This window comes from Protopterus annectens, chromosome 3.part0 (assembly GCF_019279795.1).
Source record: "Protopterus annectens isolate FY-2018-M chromosome 3.part0, PAN1.0, whole genome shotgun sequence".
NCBI classification, from domain to species: Eukaryota; Metazoa; Chordata; order Ceratodontiformes; family Protopteridae; genus Protopterus; species Protopterus annectens.
This window is the reverse complement of record NC_056731.1, coordinates 453,559,717-453,579,029: the sequence shown is the minus strand read 5'-3', so window position 1 is coordinate 453,579,029 and position 19,313 is coordinate 453,559,717. Positions and strand designations below refer to the sequence as shown.

The window sequence follows — 19,313 nt, the reverse complement described above, 5'->3', positions numbered from 1 at the left end:
ATGGCATGCTGCTTCTATTTTTGCCACCTTTTATTTTTTTTTTTCCTCTCTCTCTCCAATGCAAAATAATAGCTTGCTTTTACATTCGGACTGCATCCCCACACCCCCCCTTGCTTACATAAACCTAACTTTGTGAATACCACAACTATAAAATCAAAGGCAAATCCCACGAGCAGTGTATCAGTAACAGAGTGATATCAGACACTACATCACAAATGAGTCAAACCCCACTGTTCTACTTTCTACCATAAACCTAAGCACCTCATCACTTTGATGGGCATTAACTTTAACATATCCATCAATCCTTTCCAAACTCACACACCACCATATTCTTATGATATTATCAATGACTGAATCTTTGAAAATTGTACATGATAAATTCTACACTCAATTTGCATACTCATTTTAACAGTAGCCATGTCAAACTTGAAAAATCGGACCATTCAGCAACATTCAGTGGTACCACTGGCTTGGATTACATTTCCTCATGTAAAGTTTTGGATACTGACTTTTTAATTACTCAGAAATGGTATAACGATGTAACTTTGCCATTTCAGAAAAACAAATCTTGTCTTGACACATTTGAACAATCTAAATAGTATTGTTCTAAATTAAGAAGTGTGCAGCTTTGATCACTTAAGTATTACTGGAGTCACAAACAGTATTTCCCTCAAGTACTAAGCCCAAACTAGGCCATTTATGTAAAAATTGCCAACAAACTTAAGTAATGGAACTGGAGGCTAGAAATGGTAAACAGTGATATTACTATGTGCTGTGCTGCATTTTATAACAAATAAAGATCAGCTATCAGCTATATGTTCCAGTGGTCAGTGCCCAATGTCAGAATAATGGCAAACTTTCATTGTGGAATTAAAATATTCAAAAAATGCATACAAAAAAAAAAATCACTTGGCAGTTTACATATTCCATTTAATGTTGTAATACCCTGAATGATGCAAGTCATAGACTAATATGTTAAGAAAAGTTCTACAGAAGGCAGAATAATTCCTGTTTTACAAACTGCAGAAATGGAATTTGAAATGAAAGGAGATGCTCATGTTGGGTCCAAGCTAATTTGAAGAACCACTGAATTTTACTCATGTGAAATCTGGCCAAAGGAATAATGAGAATTGTACAGGCCATAAAACTGCCATGAAACCCAGAACCCTGAGATATTCTCTGGCAGATGTCAGAGACAGGGTGGCTAATACCAGAAACTGTCCTTGTAAAATTCCACTTTGTCCTGAGTTAAAGCCATCATGTGGATGTATCCATGAGACATCCTAGAAAAACCTACTCTCTGTGAAGTGGAATGAGAATAAATCTCTCTGTCTTCACCTAAAATCCCAGACTGAAACAAATGCCTTTTACCCAAGACAGAGATCCTTGATAATTTGCAAAGAAATCTGCAGAAATAAGGCAGTACTGTAAACACAGGACAATCTGAATGCCCAGCAACATGCAATGGGCTATTATAGGAGCCAGACACCGTGTAAACACCCTTAGAGCTGTAGACAAACCAAATGATAAAGCAGACAACAGAAAGTGTAACCTGGACAAAGAAAATCTTAAAACGTGTCTGAAATCTTTGAGGAGTGCAATGTGGTGATGAGCATCTTTTTAAATCAAGCATTACTACCTAACTGAAAGGTGGAATCAGACAAAAGAAACTTTACAGACAGCATTTTGAATTTAAGAACTTTGATGTGAAGGTTTAGAAAAGAAAAGTCTAGAACAGTTCTCCGTGTTCCTTCTTTCATTGGCACCAGAAAGATTAATGAATAACATTTCTTCCCATTTCACATAGGGGAACAAATTACATAATCTCCTGAGATAAGACAATAGAAAACTGGGAAGTTTGTAGACAAGTGCAGAGGAATCCCTTGAAAAGGAGGAAGTGAATCCCACTGTCAGATGTATCCCTCCTGGATAATTAACAGAAACTTAGTGTCTACTGGTGCCACTAAAGGTGAGGGAAGAGGAGTCAGTCTGCTTTTTAGACTGTCCCTGGTTTTTGAAATTGTGTTTGCCTGCTTCTTTTTGAAAGTCTTTATTCTGTTTCCTATAAAAAGGTCCCTAAATAGAAAGAAAAATTATTATATTTTGAAAAGAAAGGCTAAAAAAATCTAAGCAACCTTCTAAATTAGATTCCCTCTTTTATCAAATCTTTTAAGGACGGCGACCACCACAGAAGAAGGACCAAATAATACTTTCTTATTCAGGGAATCATTCTGGAGCTCTGCTTTGACATCCTCTGGTTAATTCTGGTAGTACTGCCAAGCAAATCTTCTCATCACTAATCCAGAAGCAGCTGCTCTAAATGCAATGTTGTTACGACACTGCTGATATAAGAGTGTTTGGTCACCCGAGACAAAGGCACACAGGATATTGAATAATTCACAGAGATCTAAGTCTCTGACAAAGAGATGTCAGCCATTTAATTCCACATAGGTTCATAGGTAGGTACTAGGCTATCGGCCCAAGGGCCTACGTAAGCCTAGCCAGCAAGGTTCCATAGCTTACGCTACCCAAGAAAGTTATTTTCCTGTGCCACTGTCCAGCAGAGACACAGAAGTGATCCACAGGGTGTATTTCTTATTTCCCATCCACTTATCAAGATTTTTCTTGAAAAGTGCTAATGAGGAACTTTGCTTGACATAGATGGGTAGCTTGTTTCAGAGTATGGGAAGTCTATGGGACAGGAATCTATCCCTCCAGCATGTCCTGTTTATTGTGGTGACCAGCTTTAGGTCCCTGGAGCATGTAGCTCGAAGGGATTGGGATTTCTTTAGGTGTAGCATGTCCAACAGCTCTGGGTTTGACATAGCTTTATATGTTAGGGGGCAGAGATCACCTCGGAGTAGGCGATATGCTACAGAGTAAAGCTGGAGTTTTTTGAGACTGTCAGTGTAGGGCATCTGTTTGAGGCCAGTAATTCTCTTTGTGAGGTACTTCTGTGGCCTTTCCAGCTGCTGCAGATGTCTTGTGAGGTACATTCCAAAAGGGGCATTGTACTCTATTATAATGGGTCTAATGAGTGCCGAGTAGAGGGGAACAATGACCTCTTTTTTCCTAGATGAGAACCCTTTTGTGATGAGGTGTGCCATATAGAAGGATTTCCTGACTACTGTGGCAATGTGATTATCAAAGGGGAGACTACTGTCCACCTGGGTCCCCAGATCTCTTGTCACTCATTCGGGGTTAAGTAGGGGGTACAGAGTTTTTACCAAAAGGGATGACAATGCACTTTTTGGCACTGAGCTTGAGGCCATGCCTCAGACACCAGGCATCTGTCTCAGTGAGGCCCTTCTGTAGGATTTCCACATCATTTGAGGACTCAACTATGGCTCCTAGTTTGCAGTCATCTGCAAACTTCGTTAGCCAAAGGCCTTCTGTGTTAGCCTATACTTCAGAGAAGTAGATACCAAACAGGAGAGACTGACTGAACCCTGTGGTACTCCACTTGTCACTGGTTTGATGTCAGATTTGAAGTCTGCAACTTTTACAGTGTGGGTTCCGTCAGTGAGCCAATTGGCAACCCATCTTGTGACATAGGGATTTATACCTAGTTTAGTGAGTTTAGCTATAATTCCAGAATGGGGGTTGGTGTCAAAAGCCTTGCCGTGGTCAAGATAGGCTGTGTGAACCACCTTGTGACTGCCCCAAAGAAATCGATCAGGTTCAGGAGTCATGATCTGCCTTTCACAAACTCGAACTGGGTGGGGTCCAGAGTTTGGAGGTTACCAATGTCTTTGTTTATGAGTTCCATGATGATATATTCCATGGCCTTACAGTCCAGGCTCATCAGGCTAATAGGGTGATAGTTCTTGGGATCAGTGGTGGCTCCCCCTTTGTGGAGTGGGATAACTGTTGCTGTGCGCCATTCAGTGGGCACAAAGCCTGATGTGAGACTATGATTGAACATGGTGCTTAGGTGGGGAGCCAGTTCGTTCTGAAGTTCGTGTAAAACACAGCCTGGGATGTTGTCCGGTCCCATGGATGCTGTGTTTTTGGCTTTAGAGAGTGCAGCCTTTACCTGCGTAGTTGTGATTACAGGGACTCTGCATTCTTCCTGTATTGTTATGGGCCCTTTAGGGGGTGAGAGGAGGGTAAAGTTAGCACTGAACCTATCTGCCAGGACATTGGCAATATCAGTTGGTTCTGTAATTTTCATGCTGTTGTGCTGTAACTCAGAGCAGATATGGGTGTTGCCATTGAGATTCTTGACATAGCTATAGAATGCTTTGTGGTTGTCCCTAGAATCAGTGGCGATTTTGTTTCCATAGCTAGCTTTGCAGGATCTTATAAGGGATCTCAGCTTCTTATTGAGGCAGACCAGGAACTCCTCCACTCATGGGATTTTACTCTCTTTTGCAAAAGTTTCTTCCTTCTGTTGTAGAGTTTGTTTATGGCAGGGGACCACCGGATTGGCATCCTTTTTTTGGAGGATAGCACAATCCATGCACTTGTGCAAGTGCTTATAGAGTGCATTTGTGTAGGATTCAGCAGTCATAACTGTATTGTCCATCTGAATGGATGTCATGAAGTTCGCCACTTCTGTCTTAAGAAGTATGAAGTTGGCTTTGGAGAAAGTTTTTGCCGTGGTTTCCTTAATGGGGGGTGGGGGCAGGGTGTGGATATCTAGGATGATTAGCTTAGGGTCGGATCTGACCAACGAGGAGTTGACTTCAGGTGTGGAACACTGGTCTCTCATGTTGGTAATGACTAGGTCTGGGATATTTTTGCCCCTTGTGGGGGTGTAGATAAGTTGATCCAGGACATTGGAATTTTTGAATTCCAGAAAGCATTGAGCGAAGGAATTGGTACATGAGTAGATTTCCCAATTAATGGTGGGGTAGTTGAAATCGCCCATTATTAGGGTGTTTGGTGGAACCCTAATATTTTCCAGTATATCAAGAAAAGAGGAGTGGGAATCCAGGGGCATGGTGGAGGATCTGTAGCAAGCTACAATTTGGATTGCAGTTTTGCCCAGAGTTACTTGCACTTGGATAACCTCAGGTGCATTATGCTGAGCAACTAGCCTGGAGGTGTGGCTATCCTTAATGAATATGGACACACCTCCGCCTTTGGTGTTCCGGTCCAGGTTAGGTGGCCGAAAAGTGTGGTATGGGTTATAGCCTGGTAATGCAGGGGTGCTCTCTGGAGCCTTGAACCAGGTCTCAGTCACTGCACAGATATCGATGTTTTCCATTTTAAGGAGTGCTTCGAGGGAATGCATTTTGAGATTTAGACTTCCAGCATTGAGTAGCATCACCCTCAGTTTTTGCTTGCCTGTTCCTGTTACGGTGGTGAATTTGTCATTTGAACCTTGCCTAAAAAAGGCACAATAGGGGCAGCAAGAACCTTAGCCAGTATCCGGAATCCCAGGGGTGACAGGTGCAGGCCATCAATGGCAAAGCATCATGGTCTGTCGACCATGTCGTCCCAGGCAGACAGATACTGGATCCTCTTAGAATGACACCAGAAGCTTAGCCAATTGTTGAAGTCAATCATTTTGTCCTTGTACTGCGGTATCATTCTGGGCAATGGCAGAATGCTACTAAGGGCTAGGGCCATACCTGCTTGGGCTATCATGTAGTCCAGGGAGGTACGTCTCAGTCATTCACATCAACATGGACAATGACAGAGTCATATTTGTATTTGTTGTGGAGTGACCTGAGTGCGTGGGTTATGTGGCGGATCCTGGCACCTGACAGGCAGCTGAAAGTAACCATCTCCTTGTTTAGCCTGGTGAATGGGACATCAGTGTGCCTGACTATAGAGTCACCTATGGCTAATGTGTTGGGTATGTTGTTTTGCCTTATGGTCTGTGGTTGAGTGGCACACTGAGTCTGTGGGCTATGTGTCATTTGGGTTGTGTTGGGGGGGTGGAGGTTGCTTGTGTTTCTGCTTTGGAGGTCTCTGTTGCTTGAGCAGATTATTACTGAGAGCCTCCTCAAATGTTTTTGTGTTTCTATGTGTGGATTTTGATGGTGTAGGTTTAGTGGGACTATGTGATGAGTGTGGTGTGGTGCAAGTGTTTACCTTCTCTTGACTGTCAAGTTCAGTCTTGGTTGGAGAGAGCTTTACCTACAGTTTAGCTAGATAAGTGCATCTCTCACAGGTTGCGGTGCTGGGTGGTAGGAGGAGAGGGTTGCCTGTGTACATGAGGCAATTGCTACATTGCCCCAAGATGCCCAGATTCATCAGATAGACAGGAGAGAACACTGGGAGCTGACCCTTGGACATGTCTGAATAAAAAACTACTTTCCTCTAGACAAGTGAGGAAAGTGAGTATAAGAGCTGTTTTTCTTTAAGCAAGTGAGGAAAGTAAGTACAAGAACTGTTTTCCTCTAGGTAAAGAGGAAGGCTGAGTGCTGTAGTAATGTTTAGTTTATTTAGTGCTAACAAGTTCTGAACAAGTACTGAGCATGAATAAGCAAATTCAAGTGCTAAAACTAAGAATCTGTACCTGCATCTTGTGGTAGATAGGTTACCTAGTGCTTATCTCTCCCACTGAAAAGCTAGAATGCTTCCCTCCAACACAGAAAGACTTGGGGGAGCTCAGAAGCTTACAAACAGTCCTGGATACAGCAAATCTGTATCTGGACTAGACTAGTTACAGGAAAGGTGAGAAACAAGCACAAATGTGGGCTTTTAAACCAGAAAGTTGAAAGAGATGGAAAAACTGCCCAAACGGCCAATAAACTACAATTTCTGGGCCAGAAACCACTCTTGTGGTAGATAGGCTACCTAGTGCTTACCACTCCGACTAATAAGCTAGAAGACTTCCCTCCAACACAGAAAGGTTTGGGGGGCTCAGAAGCTTACAAGCAGTCCTGGATACAGCAAATCTGTAACTGGACTAGACTAGTTACATGAAAGGTGGGAAACATTGTCAAAAGAAGCCAGCAAAAATCTGAATGTATGAGCCTGAAAAGTCACTATTCTGAAGGCTAAAATAGAAGTATAGACTTTCTTCCCAAACCTATCAAATGCTTTATCATTTTTGTAAGAAGTAATAGGGTTAGTGACAATAAGATGTTTGGCAGATGATGATTTCTGGCAGAGAAATGTAGAAGAATAATTTGACACAGAAATAACTTCAGGGTCTGATCTAGGATTTGAAAAAAGGAACTTTGTGAGTCTGGGGACCTTATATAAATAGGTGGCTAACTGTCAGCCAGACTGGTGACTGGAAGGAAGGCATCCTCCAATTCTGGCAATACAGAAGGACAGCTGCAGAGTGAGGAAAATCCACCTGTAACAGTTCACAGTATCTTTCTAGTATTTCTTTTTGTTCCCAATGAAACAACTCCCTAATTCTGGCAGTAGTATTTGAAAATGATTATTCTTCAGGTGGGGAATCAGAAGAGAGATTTTTTTACACTCAGATTCCCCATTCTGTGTTATAGGAGCTTTAGAAACAATGTTAGCAATTCCAGACCTTCAAACTGAGAATCAGAATCAGAGAGGAAAATATTTTCCTTTTTAAATTCAGGGAAAACTCAGAATGTAAATACTGAAGGGTTTGAAATAAACTCTTAGCAAAAGCCAGCCAATCTTTCCTGTCTGTCCTATGTGCTACAGAAGAAGAAATATTTCTAACTTCATCTTTCCTTTCCCTGGGAGACCCCCAGAAAAAGACCAACCCAATGAACAGTGCCTTTCCAGAAATCAAGCTCCTCAGAGTGGCTTCCTGCGGGAACATCCATTCACTCCTCCAATACAGACGATTGTTATTCTCCTTTGCCCAATTAGGATATCCAAACAGCACCAGAATCTCTCTCTCTCTCTTTCCTAGTACTTAGCAGCTTCCTGAGGACCGCCACCAAAGGGATCAGAAGGAAGCGATGGGCAGTCCAAGGAATAGCCACAGCAGAGTCACTATCAGTGGCTGAGGCAGGGAGGAATCTGGCTAGAAGATTAAAGACTCCCATACAACTTTTTTCTTCTTGCAGAGTGGGGAGGGAAAAAACAAATATGTGGAAGCCTGGTTGATGTCTCTGCTGAAACAAGTGTCAGAGAAATGGGTAGCAAATCCTTGGTGAGTTGCTCCTACCTTTGACTAAAAACAAACATTAAGTTTAAAAGAAATAATTTTTAAATTAAAAACTTTTTTAATTAAAAGCATCAACCCTGCAGCTCTCTTAGACTCCTTTATCTCTGATTCATTGTTCACTATCTCATCTTGTCATTCCCACAGTTACTGCCCCATCCTATCTCCCTCCTCTCTTTGCATCTCTCGCACTTCTCTCCTTTCTACTCCTCTTTCCCTTTGCATGACTCTCTCCATTTCACTGTCTTCTTTCCATGCTATATTTTTCTGCAACTCTTTTCACTTGCATCTTATAATATCTTCATATCTCTCTATATAAATGATATGCTGCTATCCTTGTAGCATAAGCCATACCTCTCAAATGTCCAGATTTTTGTGTCATATTTTTGGTCTGTTCCTCATAACATTTTGGTTTTCTGGCAAATCATTGAGGATTGAAGTCAAAAAATAATGCCAGACATTTGAGTTTCATACTTCATACCCATCAGAAAATTGATGTTATTCCAAAACCTGTTATTCTATCAACTTTCTAAGATTGTAAGAGCAATATTTAAAATGTGTCACTATTTCTGGGCCATTGCCCCCCCCCCCCCCCATTATTTATGACTTTGTCCAGATTTTGTGCTCTTAGAGGTTGAGACATGGTATAAGCTATCTGAGTCATTATGGCTACATCTTATCCAAAAAGGTCTGCTAAGCATAATTCCATTTTTCTATCCTTTTTCTGAATTTGTACACTGCTTCTTGAACTAAATGCTGTAGCATATTTCTGCATCTGTAAATACATATATATGTTTTCTAGCAATTCCTTGCATGTGTAAATATGTTTTATTAATTTCTTTTGTGATCCTTTTCACTCGGACTGTGCCTGCAAATCATCCATTTTAGAATATACACATATTTATTTAGGTTCTGAGATAAATAATTTTAGTGACAGCCATCAAAAACACTATCCTACGCTTCTAGCTTCAAACTTTGACAAAAAAGTAAAACTTTTCCTCACAAAAAATGGTAATTTGGAAGGTATTCCCCAATAGGTTGCACAGACTAAAGAAAAAAATGTTTTGACATAATAGTTTTTAGTGGAAACTATCAAAAACAGTGGTCCTGACCCCTACAATAAAATGTAAAAGAAAAAAATCAACTTTTCCTGAGAGGAAATAAGATTAAACTTGAAAGAAGTCCCCATTAAGACATTTATCTACCTAATTGTGAAGAAGCTCTAGCCAACCAGTGATCACTCGAAGCCCGCAGAGAAGAGTACACTTCGAAGGCAAGAGAGTTCTGTAGGTTTGATGCCCTAACCACTTACTTTATGTCACTCTTCCCAAGTTGTTGAGCAGTTAGGATGCATGGAAGGTGCTCTAAGGCTCTGGAAGCTGGATGATTATCGTATCTTTATCAGGATAAAAGCCTTTTAACTTAGGCTGCTGTAGCATTGATCTAATGAAGAGCAGCTAATTAATACTTTTCATTTGAATGTAGATGACACTGTCACAAGTAACCATTTAACTGTTTCTACAATATTTAGTAAAACATCATAAATTACTTTTCTTACCACAGTAGTTCCAGCCCTGTGATTATTGATCACTTACCAGACGGCTATCCACTTATCAGTGAGCAGTGGATAATGGTAAGATTCATTATATCAAGTCATACTTGGGATTCCTGGTGAGATGGAGACTAAAATTAATTTTTACTTTGTTTAAAATCCCATTCCAACATTCCATAACCATGGGATTTGTAGTACCACAATGAAAAGGTGTGGATATTATTTAATTTTCTAAGGAAGAAGTCAGCAATTACCGGCCAATTAGTCTTAGCAGAATTCTGGGTAAATGCTTTGAAAGAACAGTATTTCAACTAATACCATTACATATACTGACACTCATACTCGCTTAAGTATGTTTTTAACCAGAGGGTGCCCTTGTATTATAATTTACACAGACATCATTAACAAATTAGCAGAGGATGGTGTTGAGTTGGACTTGGCATGCTTGAACACAACCAAGGCATTATATTCTGTGTCAGCCAGCTCTGGTGGTGCAGAGGGATAAAGCTTGATTGCAGCCCAGGTAACCCGGGATCTTTTAGCAGGTCAAACGACTGATTGTTCTGGCAGAGGATGATGACATGCGTCTCTCCTGAAGAGCAAGCTAGAACCAAATCTGGAATGCAGTTGTCCTATAGAGGGAGGGCTTAGGATGCAAAATATACATCCAGAAAGGTGGGCATTAAGCTCACCAAGTTACCATTGGGTGCTAACCATCACAATGAGCATGCAAGAGTGTTTTCCTATGTGTGGAAGAACGAAAAATGATATAGTTCATTCATCTCCACTGCTAGGGAGGGGATAGAATTACTGTCATCATAAAATGTCCTCAGACTGGATGCTAGGACACAAACAACCCTCATGGCTGCCTGAATAATGTCCCCCGAATGGCTATCACTTCCATGATAATGGAGGAACAAATGGGTTCTCAAGTCTGACTGGGGAGAAACGTGACTGTTGACAGATATGGGGGGCAAAAATAAAACAGAAAACAATTACATTAGTATGTAGTAAACAGACCAGTTGGCATAATGGTTAAGGTCTTCGCCTCCCATGTAGAAGGTACAAGGTTCAAATCCTGACCTCTGACCAATGCCTGTTTGGAGTCTGCATGTTCTCCCTGTATCTCTGTGGGGTTACTCCCGCCTCTGAAAAACATGACGAGTGCAGCCTGATAGACTATATGGTGCATTACAAAGGGAAGAGTTGTACAGACCCACCGCTTTGGGGCATCTACTGTGGTGCGCAGTATTCTCAAGATAAGAGATCACAGACTGCGCAATGACAGGGCTAGCCACTTGATGGTGTAAAATAAGGCTCTAGGTGATTCAGTCATGTTGACTAATGTCACCAAATGGGCAAGGGTAGTTTCCGGTGATAAATATGTTGAGGAACCAGCCTACGCCAGGGACACATGCTAACAGTGGGAGGGGTGTATGTGCCCCTATTGGCCAGTGTGTGCCTGCCATAAAGCCCAGCAGCCCTGGGTCAATAGGTTACTGGCCAGCCGGTGTATAGCTGTCCAGGCTACCTGGGATAGCTCTATTGAGTTAAAGCTGGACTTAAACTAATCAACCTGCCAAACATGAACTAAGAATTGCTACACTTAGCATGGGTTCACTGACAGGATGTAGCTTGGAAGTGGATGACATGATGATACGGAAGACGCTGGACATCATATGTATCCAAGAGACAAGATGAAAGGGCAGTGCAGCAAAGCCACTTGGCTTAGGATCCAAAGTCTACTACTCAGACTAGAAATGGTGTGGGAACTGTAGTGAGAGAGAGGCTTCAGAAGGCATTGAGGGATATCATTAGAATTAGTGACAAACTCATGTCAATCACACTCCAGTGTAATGATACAGCAGTATTCATAATTTCAGCCTATGCCTCACAGTAGGGTTGTGATGGTGAGGAAAAAATGCATTCAGACAACAGCTGCAGGACCTACTAGATAAAGCAGGATAACATGAATTGGTGTTGATAATGAGTGACTTGAATAAACACATAGGGACAGACAGAACAGGATAGGAGGACTGCCTGGGTCCACATGGGTGGAGCAATAAGAATAAAGAAGGCAAGGCCATTCTAGACTTCTGTCTAGCAACTGGCTTGATAGTAGCCAACACATGGTTCAGAAAGAGAGACAATCACAAGATCACACACAAGACTGGCCAACATGCAACTCGGGTAAACGTCTTCCTAGTAAGGAAAAGGCACGGAGAAAGAATGGATGTGACTGCAAAATCACCCGCAGTGAAACAGTCAACCCACAGTATAAGAAAAAAAATGCTTTGCTGTAATATTCCTGCCAATCAATTGTATACTTATGTAATTATTTTGTATTTCCACTTTTCTTGTGGACTATTTGTATAATTTTTTTTCTTTTTATTGTCTCGGAGCTTTTCTCCTCGGGCCTCTACTGAAAATGGACATATATCCAGTTAGGTTAGCCCGGTCAACAAATGTAAAATAAATAAATAAATAAATAAGCAAGCCATTGATTGCCACAATCAGCTGCAAGCAGTGGTCAGAGAAGGCTCTAAGTTCGACAGAGACCAGGCTGAAGACCTGGAAGTTGACTGGAGAGAAAATGCAACAGTTCAAGGAATTACTCAGGGGTCTAACACCCCAAGAAGAGGAGGAAATAGGTGGAGTTGAAGAAGAATGGCAGCACCTCAAAACAGCATGTGTGAGGACTACAGAACAGATGTGGCCGAGTCTGGTATGGAAATAATATACATAAGGAAAGCTGGTGGTGGAATGCAGAAGTCCAGGAAGTCGTCAAAAGAAAGGAGTGCAGGAAAAAGTGGGAGACAGAAAAGACTAACCAGGCTAGGAAGGAATACTGGTTGGCTAACAAAGAAGCTAAGAAAAGAGTTGCAATAGCAAAGAATAGGGCATCAGAGACACTCTACCAACTTCTGGAAAGTGACTCATTAGGTGGCACAACGAAATTGTATCAGGTCGCAAGGCAAAGAGAGAAAGATAAAGAGGATAGTCAGACACCTTTCATAAGGGATGCCAGCAACAACCTGCTCACCAGTCCACAGGACATCAAAGACAGATGGAGGAGTATTTCCAGCAGCTTCTGAATGAAGAAAACCCCACAGAGGCTGTACTGCCCCAGAAACAGCCTACAATGAGAGAAGAGGAGGAGCCCACCCTAGAAGACATAAGAATAGTACTAAGGAAAATTAAGTTAGGGAAAGCAGCAGGCTCAGATGAGGTCACAGCAGATATGATAAAGATGCTGGGTGAGATAGGGGGAGAAATGCCTCCAGAGGGTACTCATAGCAGTATGGAGAGAAAGCTGCATCCCAGATGACTGGAGAATAAGCATACTCATGCCAGTGTACAAGAACAAAGGGGGCATCCACAACTGTGGGCAGCACAGAAGAATTAAACTCCTATCAAATTGCATGAAAGTTCTAGAGAGGGTGACTGATACATGGATAAGCAGAGCAGTAGAATGCAAGATGGGAGATGAGTAGTTCAGATTCAGATCAGGATGCAGCACAACTGACCAGATGTCTGCAGTGAGACAGACAGTAGATAAGTAGCTAGATATGAGGAAAGAGTCCATATGGGCATTCCTATACTTGGAAAATGCATATGGCAAGGTCCCAAGAAAGTTGGTCTGGGCAGTACCGCAGTGGTTCAAAGTCCCAGAAACATTGGTAGAATTAGTGCAAGCTATGTATAAGGACCCAATTACTCAAGTACGAACAGTGTTCAGCCTCACAGAGGGGTTCCCAGTGGGTGTAGGTGTAAACCAGAGTTCAGCTCTGAGCCCACTGCTGTTCATATTGGTGATAAACTACATTAGAAAACAGGTTGGAGGGGACAGATCAACAAAGTTACTGTATGCAGATGATGTGGCATTACAGACAGACTCTGAGCAAGAACTTCTGCAAAGTATAGAGCAATGGAATGCAAAACTAAAGGCACATGGGATGAAACTAAGAACAGATAAGACAGTAATAATGGCAGCAAACTGGGGCAATCAGAAGAAGCTGAGAACTGAGATAGAAGGGAAGATAGTGGAACAGGTAAACAGCTTCAAGTATCTGGGAGGGGTGGTTGAGGAGAAAGGAAGTCTGAATGAAGAGGTCAAAGCTAGAATCAGAGGGGGTGCAGCCAACTGGCATAGAGTTTTAGGTGTAATCTATGAGAGACGAATGCCTAAGCAGCTGAAAAGTAAGGTGTACAAGGCAGTGGTGCAACCAGTACTACTGCAGGGTACAGAAACCTGAGCACTAAAGGCAGAGCAGATGAAGAAGCTAGAGGTAATAGAAATGAAGTGCCTGAGAAGGGTGGTAGGATGCACTCTGTGGGACAGACAAAGAAATGAGGACATAAGCGCAGAAGTCAAAGTAGCTCCAATTGCAAAAAAAATCAAACAGAACAGATTACTGTGGTTTAGACACGTGCAGAAAATAAGAAGGCAATCTGGTGAAGAAGGTTTGGGACAGGCAGGGAATCCAGCAAAGAGGTGGACAGATTGTGTGAAAGAAGATCTGAGACAGTCCGGCATGACTATCGAAGAAGGCAGGAGTGTGGCAGTGAATTGAAAGATGGCAACCCCATGTAGAAAAATGGGGCTGATGATGATGAATTACATTGGTATGTAATGACTGAATACTTTCATCAAAAGGTGGTCTCACACTGATCGAGTGATAGGTCCTTTGCAGTCACAATAAGAAATCATGCTTCTACATTCAAGACTATAACAATAGGTATAATCTCAGGCTTCCACTCTGTGGCCATACTTAACTAAAGTTCTCATGAATGCATTCCCAATAAATGAACTCCTACTGTTCTAAATTCTCTGATGAATCCAAGGTTAAAACCACTTTAATACAACTTAATCTAAATACGTTTTAACTGCATTTACATTAAATACTTAACTGGACAAAAAACATCAAGTAAAATGTAACACTAAAAAATACTCAGCTATGCGTGTTGGCTCTAAAAATTCTGAATTATCCCAAGTTATCAATGGCCAGCTTGAATGTAAGATCATTGTTGTGATCTTGGGATATAAGTTGTCAATACATTAAATTTTAATGATGTTCAAACAACCAGAATATGTTTCTAGACTATGAAATCTATTTTAAAAATAGTTTCTCTAAGAAAGACAATATTTTGATTTCACTCTATAAACCATTAGCCAGACTTCTCATAGAGTACAATGGGTCTTTTTTTGCATTTACTCACCAGTTCAGATACACAGAATAGAAAGAACACAGAACTTTTTTGCAATCTATTAAGCAAATAAATGTAAGAGCAGGTGCTATGTGCAGTTTGGGCCATATATTTAACAGCACAACAAAAATACAAAAAACAGAAAGAACGTTTGGTTATGAATAGATGATCCAAGTCAATTAAAAGAACATTTTTCATTATAGGACTGCTGTTATTTGGAAGAGATTACCATTAGATGAGAACTCTATACAGTCTTACTGAGTTAAAGTCAAAATAAGATGCACTTTTCATCTTACAACATATGTGCAAAATATAGGCTTCAAGATAACCTCAGCTTGAAATTTTGAACTTGTGTGGGCTCTTAAATTATGATGCTGTAAGAGCATACACCACTGTTCTGAATACAGATTTCAAACATATATGCAACTGCTTCTTTATTTTTTGCCACTTAAAATTACTCAGCCAAAATGAAGCCAGCAACCAAAATGGATCCAATAAAAAATATTTAATGTTGAATAAACATCAAAAAAGCTCAGACTGGTTTCGGCTGGCAAAAAAGCACAGCCTTCTTCAGTGACAAAAAACACAGAGTCAATTGATTCAACTTAAATAGTGTTTAAACAAATCCCATTGGTTCAATTAAAAATATTCATTTAATCCAGGTGAAAAAAGAGCACCTAGTTTAGTAATCCATTTCTTTTCCTTTGTATCTAACATTGAGTGCCATCCTGTTTTATTAAATTTGATACCCTTAACCACATCAATCACCATAAAAGAAAAATTAGCAGTGTGATGTTTTAAAGTGCGTTTGTACAATGCATTATTTGTTTTCTTATTTTTAATATTGCTCATATGTTCAGATATCCGTAGTCTTAAAGGACGAGATGTTTGACCAACATAGAAAGAGCCACAAATACATGTTGCCAAATAAATGAGCCATTCACTGCTACAATTTGCAAAGAATGAAATATCATAGACCTTTGAGCAATTCCTGCTAGTAAATTCCTTAGATTTGACAATTTTGCCACAATTACTACAATGACCATAGGGAAAACACCCCACCAAAGGTTCCCCCGTAATAGTTGTTTGTGAAAATTGTGCAATACTAGCATGATGTGTATGTTTATAATGATTAAAACATGAGGCTAAATTCTTGCCCTTGCGAAATGAGAATAAACATTTGTCCGGTAATATATCTGATAATTCCGGTAAACTTAACAAAATGTTCCAATTTCTCTGTACACTATTCATGAGTACATCTGAATTCCTAGCATATGTTGTTAAAAACCTGATTGGCTGTGTGGTCCTCTGATCCCTAAGTTTATAAGTTAACAGTTCCTGCCTGGATAAAGTATTGGCCCAATTGCTGGCACGCAAAACATGTCCCATAGAATATCCCCTTACACGAAATCTGTTGATTAAATCACATCTGTCTTCTTGAAAAGTATCCTCCTGAGAACATACACGCCTCAAACGTATAAACTGTGATTTAGGTATGTTTTTGGCAATGTGTGGAGGATGAAAGCTGGATGCGTGAAGGACTGTGTTGTATTCAGGATATTTCCTGAAAACCTGTGTACTAAGAGTATCATCTGGTTGTCTTGTTATTAACACATCCAGAAAAGTTATTGTGTCAGCATGATAATTGACAGTAAACTGTAAGCCCCATATATTATCATTTAAATATGAGACAAATTCAGTTAAATAATCAACATCCAATTGTGCATCAGATATAATGTGTAAAAATTCAGTCGTGTCTTGCAAACGAGAATAGTAACTTACTATTCAGGATCCTATTAATCAATACATTTATTTTCTTCCTAAGATTCATAAAGATCCTGTTCATCCCCCAGGTAGGCCCATTGTTTCTGGTCAAGGTTATCTTACAGAACCATTATCCTTGTTTTTGACTAGACATCTTAAGCCTTTGTTGTCATTTGTTCGTTCTCGCTTGCAAGACACGACTGAATTTTTACACATTATATCTGATGCACAATTGGAACCTGGTTGGCTGATGTGTACACTTGATGTTAGTTCCCTGTATACGAATATTCCACATCAGGTTGGGCTTGAAGCGTTAACTCACTGGCTTAATATAGCCCATCTATATGAACAAGATTTCAATTCCTTTCTTGTTGGTCTCGCAGAGCATGTCCTTACCAATAATGTTTTTTTCTATCAGGATATTTGTTTTTGGCAAACCAAAGGAACAGCTATGGGAGCATCATTTGCTCCTATTTATGCAGACCTGTTTATGGCTTATATAGAAGAACATATTATCTATAATAGTAGCCATAATATTTACCTTCCAGAAATTGATATCTGGAGGCGGTATTTGGATGATTGCTGGATGGTGTGGAGGGCTGATGTTGATTATTTAACTGAATTTGTCTCATATTTAAATGATAATATATGGAGCTTACAGTTTACTGTCAATTATCATGCTGACACAATAACTTTTCTGGATGTGTTAATAACAAGACAACCAGATGATACTCTTAGTACACAGGTTTTCAGGAAATATCCTGAATACAACACAGTCCTTCACGCATCCAGCTTTCATCCTCCACACATTGCCAAAAACATACCTAAATCACAGTTTATACGTTTGAGGCATATATGTTCTCAGGAGGATACTTTTCAAGAAGACAGATGTGATTTAATCAACAGATTTCGTAAGGGGATATTCTATGGGACAGGTTTGTCAGGCCAGCAATTGGGCCAATACTTTATCCAGGCAGGAACTGTTAACTTATAAACTTAGGGATCAGAGGACCACACAGCCAATCAGGTTTTTAACAACATATGCTAGGAATTCAGATGTACTCATGAATAGTGTACAGAGAAATTGGAACATTTTGTTAAGTTTACCGGAATTATCAGATATATTACCGGACAAATGTTTATTCTCATTTTGCAAGGGCAAGAATTTAGCCTCATGTTTTAATCATTATAAACATACACATCATGCTAGTATTGCACAATTTTCACAAACAACTATTACGGGGGAACCTTTGGTGGGGTGTTTTCCCTGTGGTCATTGTAGTAATTGTGGCAAAATTGTCAAATCTAAGGAATTTACTAGCAGGAATTGCTCAAAGGTCTATGATATTTCATTCTTTGCAAATTGTAGCAGTGAATGGCTCATTTATTTGGCAACATGTACTTGTGGCTCTTTCTATGTTGGTCAAACATCTCGTCCTTTAAGACTACGGATATCTGAACATATGAGCAATATTAAAAATAAGAAAACAAATAATGCATTGTACAAACACACTTTAAAACATCACACTGCTAATTTTTCTTTTATGGTGATTGATGTGGTTAAGGGTATCAAATTTAATAAAACAGGATGGCACTCAATGTTAGATACAAAGGAAAAGAAATGGATTACTAAACTAGGTGCTCTTTTTTCACCTGGATTAAATGAATATTTTTAATTGAACCAATGGGATTTGTTTAAACACTATTTAAGTTGAATCAATTGACTCTGTGTTTTTTGTCACTGAAGAAGGCTGTGCTTTTTTGCCAGCCGAAACCGGTCTGAGCTTTTTTGATGTTTATTCAACATTAAATATTTTTTATTGGATCCATTTTGGTTGCTGGCTTCATTTTGGCTGTGTGGATGCTTTTGCTTTAGTTGCCGTGCAACCTGTCTTCGTGCAGGAGGATTTGTTTGACTGGTACACTTAAAATTACTACAATGAAAAATATCTAAAATTTAAGAAAAGTACTACCGTAAACAATTCCAATTTTTCTTCAGTTTAAATAACTTACCTTATCAGTCTCGCTAAGGCAATGAAGATCTGCAAAATATCCATATCCATGTGCTTGCTGGCAAATTGATTCAGCTATCGATTGAGCTTGCCCACTTTGAGAGCCATACAGCAACAAGAAACGCTTCATTTTACAGCACTTCTTAACAATAACTAAAAAGTAAAACACATAATAATAACAATTCACTCACACTGTTTAAGTCTGGCATGCACTTCTCTTTTGATCCATAATCAAACTTTAACAAGTTTACATCTGTTTATGCTTATAAAGTACTTGTCATATTGGCTGATCTTCAACAGGGCCATCTGCACAGAACTGACACTTTGGCTCTTATTCTAGGTCCCCATTCATCAGCTAATTCTTTGACTTTGTTTAAGCTGGTACAATCAAGTTGCAGGATACAGTCTTTGCTCACACATAGGAATCCTTGCAATGGTGTAAAATGTTAATGGCTTGCACCTGGCCCTAGAACATGCATAATTTTACTTCTGCCAGAAACATAGGAATCACATGAACAAAGAAAACATACACAAAGACCTATATTATGAACTAAAATTGAGAACTTATAATACTTATAGGTGGAATCTCTACTTCAAAATGCAAGTTGACTGCTCAGACCTACTGGTGGGGGGGGGATAAAAGGTACATACTGCACACTGCATTTTGAATACCATTTCTATTATAAAGCTTAGTATTATGGTCTTCTGCAGTAAGATG

The 19,313-nt window shown here is 40.0% G+C and overlaps 1 protein-coding gene across 1 annotated transcript in view; it reads right to left on the bottom strand.

Moving 5' to 3' along the window:
* The window catches only part of MTRR (5-methyltetrahydrofolate-homocysteine methyltransferase reductase), a 780,817-nt gene that overhangs the window by 593,927 nt on the left and 167,577 nt on the right, over positions 1 to 19,313 (bottom strand). Inside the window, exon 3 of the mRNA XM_044064883.1 lies at positions 18,597 to 18,748. Coding sequence (XP_043920818.1) covers positions 18,597 to 18,748 — 152 coding nt within the window. The remainder of the gene's footprint in view (positions 1 to 18,596; positions 18,749 to 19,313) is intronic.